Source organism: Prosopis cineraria, unplaced genomic scaffold (assembly GCF_029017545.1).
Source record: "Prosopis cineraria cultivar Desert tree isolate PC_DT_omini unplaced genomic scaffold, ASM2901754v1 PC6, whole genome shotgun sequence".
Lineage (NCBI taxonomy): Eukaryota > Viridiplantae > Streptophyta > Magnoliopsida > Fabales > Fabaceae > Prosopis > Prosopis cineraria.
Window position 1 is genome coordinate 37,706,298 of NW_026555337.1, and position 13,599 is coordinate 37,719,896.

Below are 13,599 nucleotides of genomic sequence, written 5' to 3' on the forward strand. Positions count from 1 at the left end.
GCCACCTAGGTTTTCCAACAAGTGGAACCTAAGATGGGGTTAAAAGAGGTGGTTTTAAATCTCGTCGATCGTTTCATACTCTAGTCTTTGTTTCATTTCTCTATGGCATACACCCAGCTGGAGAATTTAAAAACAAAAAATTATAACTTTCAGTCCTAACTTTTCTTCTATTACTGATTCAATCCCTAAATTTTAACTCCACTCCTAATATTTTCTTGACTCAATGCAAATCAGTCCCTATAACACTTTAACTCAATGAACCACAATAATTGAGTTGTATTGAATTAAAGTTTAAGACTAAATAAACAAGCTAAACTTGTTTCAGGACCAAATAAGCATCCAAATAATGAAACATGCAAAGTGAACTAGCAAGAGGAGCATCGTATATTTATTTGAAAACTGATGCGCTCAAGACTTGATGTTACAGAAGTAATAATTTGAAAAAATCAAAACTCAAAAGGCCAAATCAAAATATACTAATCCCATAGAAAGGACAATGAGGTATCATGAGAAGTTTGGAAGAGGTAGCTTTTATTGCAAAAAAGATCTGCATTGTCCCACAAATCCAGATCAGAGAAATATATAAAAACAAGATTACTTCATCTCCTTCTCGAACCGTTCATGGTAATTGTTACAGATGAAAGCAAATGTCAGAAGGAAATTGCTTCCTTCTAGATGTCGCCAATGTTTATGGGCTCTCGGAGGAACCGCTCCATCTGGCTTGCCCTAGTCTTAATTGACACATCTAGGACTTTCTGGTTAAATTCTACCACTAAACCACCAAGGATGCTAGGATCAATCTGAAAGACCAAAAACGAGAATCTTGATAATGACCTGAGAAAGCAGTTTTATGTGAGGGAGAGATAACAGGAAGAAAAATAATGACACAATACCTTCTGTTCAATAAGAACCTTTTTCCTGCACCTATGATCTCCTGAAGGGTCTCTTTCAGTTGCTTCTCTTCTTGAGGGAGAAGTGGCTGATCCAACACATGAAAATTAGATAATGCAACTACTACCCAACTGTTTCACAACATCACCTCAAATTCTAAAACAGCAGAATCAAATAGAGAGCTGACTAAGCACTGAAAGGTTACCACATTTAGACAGCTTAAAATACAAGACTATAAATCATGAAGTAGCATTTAAAAGGTTTCCTTCAAAAGCAACTATAGAGATGCACCAACGGATACACTGCAAGAAAATTCATATATATATATATACACACGCATATTAATCAAACATGATCTAATGAAATACTTTTCTCTAAAAGGGCACAGCAGTGACAAAATGGCCGTGAACCATCATGTTTTGGGTGCAGCTCATAATTCACTATATTGAATTTCTATATTGAGAGGTAAGGGAGAAAAAGATGCTTTGAGGAATTTACAACCACCCCCCAAAAAAAAAATAAAAAATAAAAAAATTGATCACTGAAAAATGCCTCTCCTTGTATTCGCTTATAGCATATGTAAGTCTACTAATGTTCATGTACATCATATAATTCTAGTCATCCTTTTAACAAAAAGGATGGATTCAAAAGAAAGTACAAATATGTTGCAGTAATTTTTTCCTCAAGTAAAAATTGAATAAACAAATAAATAAGTGTTACTTACAATCACAGTGGTCACAATGGCTTTCACTTCTCCCTTATGTGCCATTGTCAAGTCCGCAAACTTCTTTGCTATGGTATCTAAATTTCTTAGCCTCCCATTCTCAGCCAAGATAACTTTCAGAGAAACAACCAATAAATCAATATCAGCAGAAAAATAAGGCAAAAATCTTACCATCTTAAAATAAGTTGTCAGATAGTATCATTTATGCATTATTATATATACAAAATATCATACAAAATTCAGAATACAATATAATTATCAAATATAAGGAAGCATCAACAATTTGAATGAATGCTTCATTTTCATTTGATTTTCTGACTTAGGCATTCAAGATCAAGATGGTATTCATCTCGATCATTTTGGTCAAAGTACATCACACCCTGTAATGAAATAGTTGTGCATCAATTCTCCCACGTGCATCAACTGATTCTTCCAACACATATTAAAGCACGCATTAAAACAAAACACGTTCCAAATTTTCAGCAGAAACAGAACAAGAACAGACGAAGGCCTGTGATAATTTTATCATGGGCAGGCGGAGCCCCAAGGGTTAACAACCCAAGCTGCAGGGTTGTGCATTACGGATGAGGGCCTATTCTGGAGTGCTTTCACACTGAAAGAAAAGTTTACTCCCTTAAAAAACGCATATTCTAGGCAATGCAGGCATGGGAATTAAGGATAGATATGCCATGAGGATGACTGTGCACCAAAGACAGATGCATAGAGGATAGAAAGAGGAGGCTAAAGGAATTCGGAGACAAAAGAAGTGATGAAGGTCATCAAGCAGAATGAGAAAATTGGGGGGTTAATTAAGCGGGGTTGAGGAGCTGAAAGGGTCAGAACTCAGAAGCTGGCCATTAGAGGCTATTTGAAGGGTGGTTGTTGAGGGAAAGTGCTACTGCTAGCCTCTCAAAAGCTAGCTTTGGCTTGATATTCTGATTTCATTACATCTATATTGTTCTACTCGGAGTTTTGACTGCCACAAGTTGTCTGTTACTCAGTGTATGTTTCTGCTGAATGGAAGGAAATTTTTTCAGCAATCAGCATTGCTTTCCATCACAAGTTATACATATTTTTATCAATTTTTATTTGAGTAGCGGAAGGTCAATTGCATTGAATGTAGTCAGCAATTGAGGACAGTAAGTGGACGATAAAGGAATACCGCCCACAATATTTTAAAGGTGTAGAGTGCTGGCTAGCAAAGAATCAAGCCAAAATAATCCCAGTTTGACATTCAAGGCAGGTCAGGTATTAATATTAATAATGGATAATGGATAAAATATAGAAGTACAATGGATTTCCTTGGATGAACAGGTTACATACCATGAAAGAATATAAATATCAGAATGAACTCAAAGAATCGAGTATCCAAGCAGGATAGTTAACAAAAATAAAAGGGAATTAAGCAAAATAATATGTCGAGTAACTAGAAAAAACAAGGCCGCATTTAGGATTATCATTCAAAAGAATAAGCAAATTCGCTTGCACCATGCCTATAAGTTGATAAAAGATCCAAATAGCCATCAACCTTGTTCAACATTACACGACTTGTACATTACATATATCTGTTTAAGATAAGCACCATATTTCTAGATTCTAGCAAATTTTGCAATAAATAAAAGCATTCAGGTAACATCCTAAAAATATGTCAAATAATACTAGTATTGGGTACAATTTCAAGTGTTTCTTATCAGCTTCTCCAGACAAGTATAATTTTTACAGCTAGACATCATATGATTGGGTATTTCAAAGAAGTCCTTCCACATGCCAAATTGTTTTCGGCTCAAATAGAAGACACCTATGGAACTTTACCTAACTTTCGTGCCCAGATAAAACAGAACAAAGAATGTCCAACCCATGATTATCCATTTAAGACAAATGGTAAATGAGTCAAACAGGGCTCAAACAAAATTCTTTTGATTTCAAATATTATGGTTTAAACGTGCAAACTCTACTGGATTTTAGTAAGCCAGCAAAAGCAGCTATGGAGACATTATTTTACCCCCCCCCAAAAGAAATGATGATCAAGATTGGGATTAAAATAACAGATCTTGACATTGTGTTGATTAGGGGAAAGATTTGCATTGACTTTTCAAAGAATTACTTTTTTTCATTGATATGTATGAATTTCTCACTGATGCAATAAAGAGCCATAACAAGTTAGGCGTCTAAATGCCATTCAAACCATGATACAAGGTATTTCATTATTCACTTTAGCATTATAAACACAGCAATAACTTTGTCAATGGAATAAACAAAGGGAAGCTTATAATACCAAGGAAGTTCTTCGTAATATCTGAAAATTTAGCATCCTTAGAAATTTCCTGCATCGCCTTAATTCTGGTATCTTTAGGCACAGACAAGTCCTTTGTAAACTGTGCAAATTTAGGACTATTCTTTGTTGCCGCAACAAGGTCAAGAATCTCAGACTCAACCTTTTCCAATGCATTAGCTTTAACTGCTGCAGTATACAAAGCAGATGCATAGTTTCCTGAGCCTCCAAACAAGGCCAGTGGCACCTAGAAAGCAATCAGGAAACGACAAAACAAGGAAGAAGTAAGTTAATGCCATGAATACCATAACACTGACATGTGAAGGGAAGCACAATATATGTTGAATCCCTTACATTTATTTTCAGTTGATAGCACAATTTTTTTTCTTTCAATTTCTCTTGTTTCCGTAATCACAGACATGTGAAGGCTCACAAGAAAGTAGACAGATATATAACCAACAATACCCATAAAATTCCCTTCACAGCATGCAAGCGCGCCAGTGAACATGTTGAAGACCAATATATTCAATTACCTTTACTTTTCTTCCTTTTTCCCTGACGCAGTGGCATAATTCCTAGATTCCTGCAAGCATAATATGGGAAGATAGTAAGACACGGTTTAAGTTATCAATTGGATGAAGATTAGCTTTTTCAAGCTCGAAATGTATGGCTATATGCCTCCAGAGAGCACGATAAACAGTCTCATAAGTTTCATGCCCCAAATTCACAAGACAAGGAAAAAACTGAGAAAAGGGATTTGGAGATTAAACTGCTTGCCATCAACTCACTTCTTTAAAATGCAAAAGGAAGAAACGTTCTTTAAAAGCTAAAAAAGTCATTGACAAATCCAAAATGATCAGCTAGAGCAAAAGAAAAGCAAGGGCCAAAAATAAAATCTGTCTATTCGACCCATAAAAATGTGACAAAAATTAAAACTTTAACTGTAAATCGTTCGAATAATTGGAAAAATTTCTATCGACATTACACAACAAAAAAAAGTTCAAATCCAAAAACAATCAGTGTTCCCCGCAGGCAATCTCAAGAAATCAAATATCGTATAACTACATGGAAGATATGAATAAAGCATCCAATCAAACCATTGCAAAGAAGATGGTTCCAAAAGTTATTAGAGCTCAGTTACCAAGGAACTGAAAGGGGTGATCAGGGATCGGTGAAGTCTGGATCTCTGGGTAGAGATAGCATCGGAACTAAATACGTCAATTTGTTGACGAGAGAGATGCCTGATCTAATTCGGCCACACAATGCCATCTCCGAGAAACCCTAATTTCAGATAATTTTGCGTTCTGTGGAGAAACAAGGAGCCAGACTAGAAGCTTTGCTTGCGACGAATTACGGAGGCAGAACAGGAAGCAGTGAATGTAGCCCGGAAGCACGCGATTGCCCTAACGGTGTATAGTTTTTCCGTCAAACCGAAGCTAAATCTGGACACGTGTAACTTGGCCATTTTAATTTTGTTAATTCCGTTTAAAAATTGATAAAATATATTTACTGGCTATTTATAGCCTATAGGTCATAGGATACGAGAATGGAATGAAATTTTTTAAAAAATTTAGATAAAAAATATTTTGTATAATAATCTTAATAAAGAAATGTAGTTGACTGTATCATATACTTAAAACAAAAAAATTACACATTATTTTATGACATGTCCGAAAGTGATAAACTTACACACTTATTAAAAGATAGCAATACAAAAAGAGGACTTTATGCAATCATCATTTTTATAATCATATTCTTTTTTCAAATCTTTTTTATCACATTATGTGAAATCATTTTTGTTCCAATAAGCCTAGTTTCCATAATGGCACGAAATTGCTCCTCAGTCCTCAATCCTTCCTTCAATCGAATGGAAGATTACAAGTTTCAAACTTGAGATGTATACATAGTGTGTGCGCGTGTTTAGTTGTTCCAAGTTGCACTGAAAACAAAATGTACAATATAATCATTTTTTGCTAATATACAATAATGGGAGCATGCAAAATATATGACGTATATTATAAAATGTCAAGTAAAATATAATGGGGTAATTTCCAGTCCATTTCCCCTGGAATTTAATGCTTTAAATATAATGTTGATGGTAATTTTGAAGCAAACGACAATAACGTAGGGTTGTGTGCAGAGACTGGAACAATATCACAGAGCAACTGGTTTCAATTGACACTGTATCATAGAATCTGACGGTCAAATTTCAGTCCTGATGCTTTGAGGTTTTAGACTCAAAAACAACCATGTATTATTTATTGCACATTCATCTTCATATATAACTAACAACAATTTTAAGACAGATGAAACAAGACACGGTTGAGCCGTAGATTGTTTTGAGTAAAAGCCCACTTGTTACTTAAGAGACACCACATAACTAAACTGCAGACATATTAATCCTACGACATGCGACCACTGATAACTATAGCCTCATGAAATTGCTACTCCGGTGGAGAAGCCGCCGCCGGTGGTGGTGATGGTGTCGGGGGCTGCGGCGGCGGCGGTGGGGGAGGATTATTGGGGCGGCTGCGTAGTTGCGTGACCACCTGTGGCGGAGTCGAGGGAGGCGGTGGGGCCGGGGCCGGTGTTTGGTGGAGGAGGATTGGGGTGGCTATAATCCGTCACCGTCTGAGTCTGAATTCCGGTGATCACCGCCACGTCTCCGATCCCCGGAATATGCACGGGGCTCCAGTGCACCTCCATTATGTATCGTGTCACCGGCATCTGCACACGTTTCCACCAGAAAGGAAAAGAACAATCACGATAATCTCAAAAACTTCTTGACGAAGGGTATTGAGTACCAAAACCCAGTATCCTGGTCGGGAGCACCGATCAGGAAGCCATTAGCGTACAAAAGTTCATACATGTATATGTAACTAAAATTTGAAGCAAATACTGAGGAAGACAAGATCGAATCCAAACAGAGCAAGGGGGAAAAAATTTACCTCGTGCGCTTCGAGTCTCTCCTCGCTGGTTCACTCTCAGTTTATGCGAGTAGGTTGGTCAATGGTTCTTTATGCAGTGGCAATTCGGTGGCAGTAACGGGATGGTGTGTGACTTGGGCACGTGACTCGTGGGTTAAGGATTAGGCTTTAATGCGGCCACTCGCTTCTTGTGCAAGAATGCAAGTTTTGTCGGATCCTTGATTAGCATCATAATTCAGATCATCCAAATTTTAATTTAAATATTCCAAATTTAATAAATTATTTTATGCTTTTATTTATGTTTATTAAAAAAATTTATAAACATTATAAAAAATTTTGATAAATCTTTTTATCATTAATTGGTTCAGATTTAATTTAAAAGGTCTAATTTAATCTTAAATTTTTATATATAACTACCTAAATATACTCTATACAATCCAGCTTACATATATACATTGACCTCATTCAAATAAGACAGCAGCTGCTTATAAATAAAGAATTAAGAAAAGCCTTTGCCTTGTGACTCAGCCATAATAGAAGAGTTGATTGCCTTAATACAAGTATAACTAGAGCGTAATACATTATGCAAGAACTCGGAAACTATTAAATAATAGGTTAAAGTATTTTTTTTTCAGTTTTATGCAAGGTTTTATTTTAATTTTTAATTTTAAAAATATATTTTTAATCATTCAACCTTAATATCATTAGTTTCATCACAAAAAAATTTATATTAAATATTTAAATATTGACAAAATATTTTTAAATGTTGACTTATTATGTTTAATTTTTTTAAAATACAATGATCAGCAAAAAATATTTTTGAAACTAATGGTGTTAGGATTAAAAGACTAAAAATATATTATATAAAATTAAGAAATTAAATAAAATTTAATGTAAGTTAGACAATCAAGTGTACTTTGGCCTAAATAAATTACAATTTATTAGAACATTTTTTTTTACTAGCACAAAATATTATTTTAATGATATCAATTTTGTAACAGGCAGACAAGGAGTTGGGATAATAATATATTAGATGGCCAGTTGTGGTGCCATGACTAGCATTGGGCAAATGGGTTACAAGTCAATTTGCGGGCTAGCCCATACGGGTTGGCATTTTTTCAGGTTGAGTTGGGCTAACCTGTCAGATAAAACGGGTTGAAAAACTAACCCAATCCATTTTCTAACGGGCTAGCCAACCAGCGGGGCTGGCCTACAAAAAATTATCAATTTTTTTAATAATTTAAAATATAATATAAATATTTATTTATTTTATATTTTAAAGCAAACTAGCAATTAAAAAAACTTGTAAAATAATAAAATAAATATAGAATTCAATCAAGTAAATTTATTTTGCTATATTTTTACTACCAATTATCTTCTTACTTAGGTGTGCTATTTTTGTTACTGAGAAAGAAAATTAAATATAAACTCATATTATTTTTCTCAGTAAATTCGTATTTATAATTTCAATCAATAAATTTTATGAGATTAATAAATAATATATATTCAAAATATTTTCATAAAAACTAATAAATCATCTTCACAAACTATAACAAAAATTTTATTTATAAATTGTAAAAAGAATTTACATTATATTTTAAATATAAAGAATATATTTGAGAGTCATAAATTATATATTTAAGAAATATTATTATTATTATAGATTTATAAAAAGATATAATATAATTAAAAAATAAAAATTTATTTTTTTAAAATATGCTAGCTGGCGGGCCAACCCATTTAGCTCGCGGGCTAACCCATTTTAGCTCACTAATTTTGCGGGTTGAGCTAACCCAGTCTATTTAAAAAATGGGCCAATTTTTTTCAATCCAACCCATCAAATTGTGTGGGTAAAACGGGCTAGTCCGCTAGTTCAACCCATTTGCTCGGCTCTAGTCATGACCCTGGGTCATGGAGAGCACATTTTTAAAATTAATAATTTAAAAATAATTTAATAATTTAAAAATAATAATATATCCTATGTGGCTTTATATATTGAAATGTCAAGCAATCATCTCACTGTCAATGTTAAGAAAAATATCTTTTTGTTATTAAATAATTATTCATCACTAGATTTTTTATATGATTCTGTAACTAATTTTTCATAAATTTTATAATAAAAAGGCTTTTTCTATTGTTATTGTGGCAACCAATAATATCATTTTAATTTCAAGAAAGCATAAAATTTTTTAAAACTCAAACATCTTTAAAGATGAATTAAGGAGTGTAAAATATTTAAGTCAATGAGTGTAAAATATTACAGCATACACACTCTCCTTATCATTTTTCTAAATTGAGGTGGTTAATAACTATGCTTCTTTTTAATTTTTTTGAACTAAAGTATGCTTTTAATCCTTTAACTTTATATAAGGTTTTAATTAAATTATTTAATTTTGTAAAATTTTTTTAATTTTTTAACCTTAATATTGTGTGTTTTAAATGATTGTTTTTGTGTTAATTATTGTTATTTTAAAAAAAAAATTAAGCTTAAAGCTTAATATGTTAATATTTAAGAATATTTTATCAATATTTAATAACTTAATGTAAAAATCTGTTATAATAAATTAATAGTGTTGGTGTTAAAGCACTAAAAAAGTTTTTATAAAATTAAAAAATTAAAATAAAATATTGTATAAAATTAAAAAAATAAATATATATTTTAATTATTTTTTTAAGTATACTCGCTCTATGTTGAGAGCAAGCCTTCATTATGTTGACATTTCCGATGCGGAACGGTAAGCCTTTGGTGCGCAAGCCTCACCATGCCTTTTACCAATGCCTTTCTTTAATGTTACGATTTTTGATCTTCCTCTACTCAGTTGTAAAAAATTTTTAATTTTAAATATGATTATAATATTTTACATGATTTTTACCGTGATTAAGTAATAAAAAAATAAATTTGAGGAGATTGAAATTAGAGATTAAAATTAAAATTGACATTAACATTTTAAAATTACAGTTGGTGGTATCAAATAATTAATCTATTTAAATTTCAGTTGGGTATAAATTAATATGATTAATTTTAATTATAATTAATTATGTTAATTTTAGTTATACAAATGAGCATAAAAATATTACTTTTAAAAATAAATTATTGATAAAGTTATATATAATATTATTAAATTTATTAAACTTTATTTAAAAAAATATTATTATTTAATAATAAAATTAAATTTATAAATAATCTCTCAACTTCTTTTAAAATGTAATGCTGATTCAATAATTAATTATTAAATTTATTGGCTGTTAAAATTATTTTTATTAAAAAATTAATTTTAGATCAAAAAATCAATTTCATATCCCATCGTAGGGGGTATAGAATGTTTACTTTTATTTTATTTTATAATTAAATATATATTAAGAAAAATTATATTATAATATTTCTTATAATTAATAAAAAAATTGTAACCTATAACCATTTTCTCTAACGCGATAGAACCCCGAACCTCCCTGCCCCTTGCCGGCTGCCGCATCCATCTTCTCGTCTGCATCTCGTCAACGTCAATCGCATCTGAGTTTTCTCATGGTGTCAATCTCACCGGCGATCACCTTGTTCCTCCACCCATCTCACTACAGGACCCAGTTCTGCACTAGCTCGTCTGAGAACGCTGGCTTCGAGTCACCAGCGTCAATCTCATCCGAGAATGCGGGCCTTCCATTTCGGGTTCTCGTCTGCGTTAGTTCTTCACAGGATTTCAACATGCCCAAGCGACATAGGAAAAAGGTGAACTATGTAAGAAGAAGAAGAATGAAACAACAGAAACTCACAGGCTCAGTCTTAGTCGTTTGTTCCTTGTTCGCCGGTAAGAGAGGAAGTCGCCGCCGCTGCCGCCGCCGCGTGTCCGAGCAAACGAGGTGAAGGAGAAGACGACGAGTCTGGGCATTATTGAAGAGGGTGTTTTGGTCATCAAAGTTTCAATACCAGGATTAATTTTGCAATACCGGGGGTGGTGGGTTTGATTATTCCTTGGGTGGAATTACTCTAGCCCAATCCCAGTCCCTACCTTCCAACGCTGCGTACCAAAACATACTCGATCCATCAGCTTCCATTTTTGCTCTAAGCTCCTTTCCTTTAGCTCGTGCCTTCTCACCTCCGCGGTCTGCCTTCAGCTCTTTGCGTTCCGCTAGCGCTCGCAAGCCCTCAGCTATAGCTCCTTAGCTTGAGCCCTCAGCTTCAACTCTGCCTCCAGCTCCTCCTTCAGCTCGTCTCTCCACCTTCAGCTTGTCTTGGCAACTTTATTGTGCGAATTTTGGAGCTGATTCCTATAATGGTAGTATTTTGTTATGTATTAATGCCAGACCCCAGCAATTCCCTGTCTCTTTTATTCCCCCTGTTCCTTTGTTGTCTTTTATTCTTTTTTTTTAAATTAAGAATTACGAGTTTGGGAAAGATTTGCTGGTTCCTATCATATTCTATATTTAATCCCCATAACTGGTGTTCTTAATTTCAGGTTTTTGGGGCCGATTGGAGAGATGTTAGAGCTAATTTACTGCTTTGTGATTATCCGATAAATTGCACGACTGGTTTCATGGTTAATTGAATTACAAAGAATGAAAAATTCTATGGTAGAAGGTGACTCTTCTCTCTCTGCTAAGGTTTTTCCCTTTTCTATGCACTATTAGTTTTATGCAACCCATTCTTAGTTTTAAGATTTTTTTTTTGGGTTCTCGAATTTCTCTACCCTTGAACAGATTTTGGGTTTTGGACGTTGGGCTCTTCAAATATCCATTTGAGTAATATGACTCTTTGGAAATCTACATTGCTCATAAATGATTGTATTTATAAACCATTTTTTTATGGTTCACTCCACAAAGTTGGTCTAACTACGTTATGGGGATCGTTCCAAAAGTGGGTGTACTTTGAAAAAGGGATTATACTCTGTCTCATGAACATCATTTTTGAGCTTTTGTATCTTTCTTTAACGAATGTTTGATGTGTGAGAAAGTGAGGAGGAGAGGGATTTTACAGAGAATAAGAAAGTAATGAGAAAGAGGTGAAAGAGATGTGTAGTTGGATTTTTGTTAGGATAGAGCTTGTCTGTCATGGAGATTAATCTCTTTAGATACATGCTGATGAAAATGAAGTTCAATATAATGAACAGGCTTATGAGTTGTCAATTGATGGGCCAGTGGCTACATTTGGGCTCAAAAGGAATGGGCTTAATGGAAAAGAATTAGGTATATGAAGGGGTAAAGCATTGATGGAAGGGAGAAGAATTTTGCAGTCCCTTGCCTTTTGTAATTCCTCCTTCATACTCCCTGAGCATTCTTCTTTTTCTGCGCTGTGATGTCCTTTTCTTTTCTTGTTAATTCTTCAGCAGTATGGTACTCTTATGTCAGTGACTATTTTCAGTGAATATTTGTATACTATATGTGCGTGTGACTGAGAAATTGAGGCAATAACACTTGAGGAATCTTCATTCAGCATATTTTTTTGTGTTATTTGTTCGTTATCAGACTTGGAGAACGTTACAGAGGTGCTTTCATTGTGAGACCTATTGGTGGAAATCAAGATACAGATGGATAGATTGGAGCATTCCATGGCTGAGATGCGTCAAGCCCTCTCAGAGCTTGCGAAGGTTTCTCACAATGTTGAGATACTGACTCAATGTTCCGCCACTAGGTCTTCGAACTCAGAAACGATCACCACTGTAATGATGTTTTCTCTTGTGTCAATTTCATGGCAGAATTCTGATTCCACCAAAAATCTACATCCAAGTTCAGAACCAAGTGACACGCTCGAATTGCTAGTAATGAGTCCGAAATTGCTGTTGTTGATCGAGCCAGAAATGGATTGCATCTCTTTATCTCCCATTGATGAAGAGGTAGACACCCATGACTGCACAATCTTCGTGCCCAGTGAATCTGGTTCTGCCTTAGATTCATCTGAAGAATCGGATCCCTTCTCAACTCGTGAAGCAGAGTTGCCCACTGTCGAAAATTTTGCTGTACATTCTCTTACCATGACCCAAATACTAGAGGCTGTTACTATGGGTTGCATGATAAGTGTGTCTGTCAGTGGTATCCTAAGTCTAATGGAAGAAGCACTGCTAGATGATTTCCTCAATTTGGTACCATCAGCAATCAAGCCAAATTCTACTGATGAGTCTCCCCCTTCTTACTCTTTATCGTTTTTCCATCCTCAAGGACCAAAAGGATTAGTTGCTTTCATTTCTCCTGGTTATTTGTGGGCATTATCTTCTCAAATTTTGTCAGAAGATGGGGGCCTGGGACAAATTTCCTCCAAATCAAATTATTATTTGCCCTAACTTCTTAGTTGGATTTTGATAGATGTTTGTAATTTTAGAGTAGATGAATATAGAAGAAGGTAGGTAGAGAGAGGAACAGAAGGGTAAAAGGAGAAGAGATTAAGAGATATTAGAGAGAAAAGAGATACCGAGAACTGAGTTTATGAATCTGTCATGCCTTTACATTCAGACATCAGGGATTTTATATAAGGACTTGTAGGAACCCAACAGCTAACCTAACGTCTAAATCACCCTAACTAACTAATGTCAACATTATAAAATCATAACAATACCCCCCTCCCAAAAGACCTTTGCCTCTAAAGGTCATGCTGAAATATTGGGGGGAAAAACATTAAACTCTTAAAAGCTATTATTCATTGTTCTCTGTCACTGTTCACTGCTATTGTGCACTGTGTTGAATAAATGGAAATAATGAGTTGAGCCCAAAAGCATTTTTAGTAATCCTCCTCTGTACCATTGAACAACAAACAAGTGGGTAGGGAGGAGTTGAAGACAAAGAAAAGCCCAATAACAAAT

General features: G+C 34.3%; 1 protein-coding gene across 1 annotated transcript; it reads right to left on the reverse strand.

Annotated features, from left to right (window-relative positions):
* Positions 1-449: 449 nt before the first annotated feature.
* On the reverse strand, positions 450-5,291 carry LOC129314127 (ATP synthase subunit O, mitochondrial-like). Its single transcript, XM_054957498.1, is given in 7 exon segments — positions 450-800; positions 894-916; positions 919-979; positions 1,616-1,728; positions 3,891-4,134; positions 5,029-5,082; positions 5,085-5,291. Coding segments are annotated over 7 exon segments (696 nt in total). The 5' UTR covers positions 5,157-5,291; the 3' UTR covers positions 450-671.
* Positions 5,292-13,599: the final 8,308 nt, after the last annotated feature.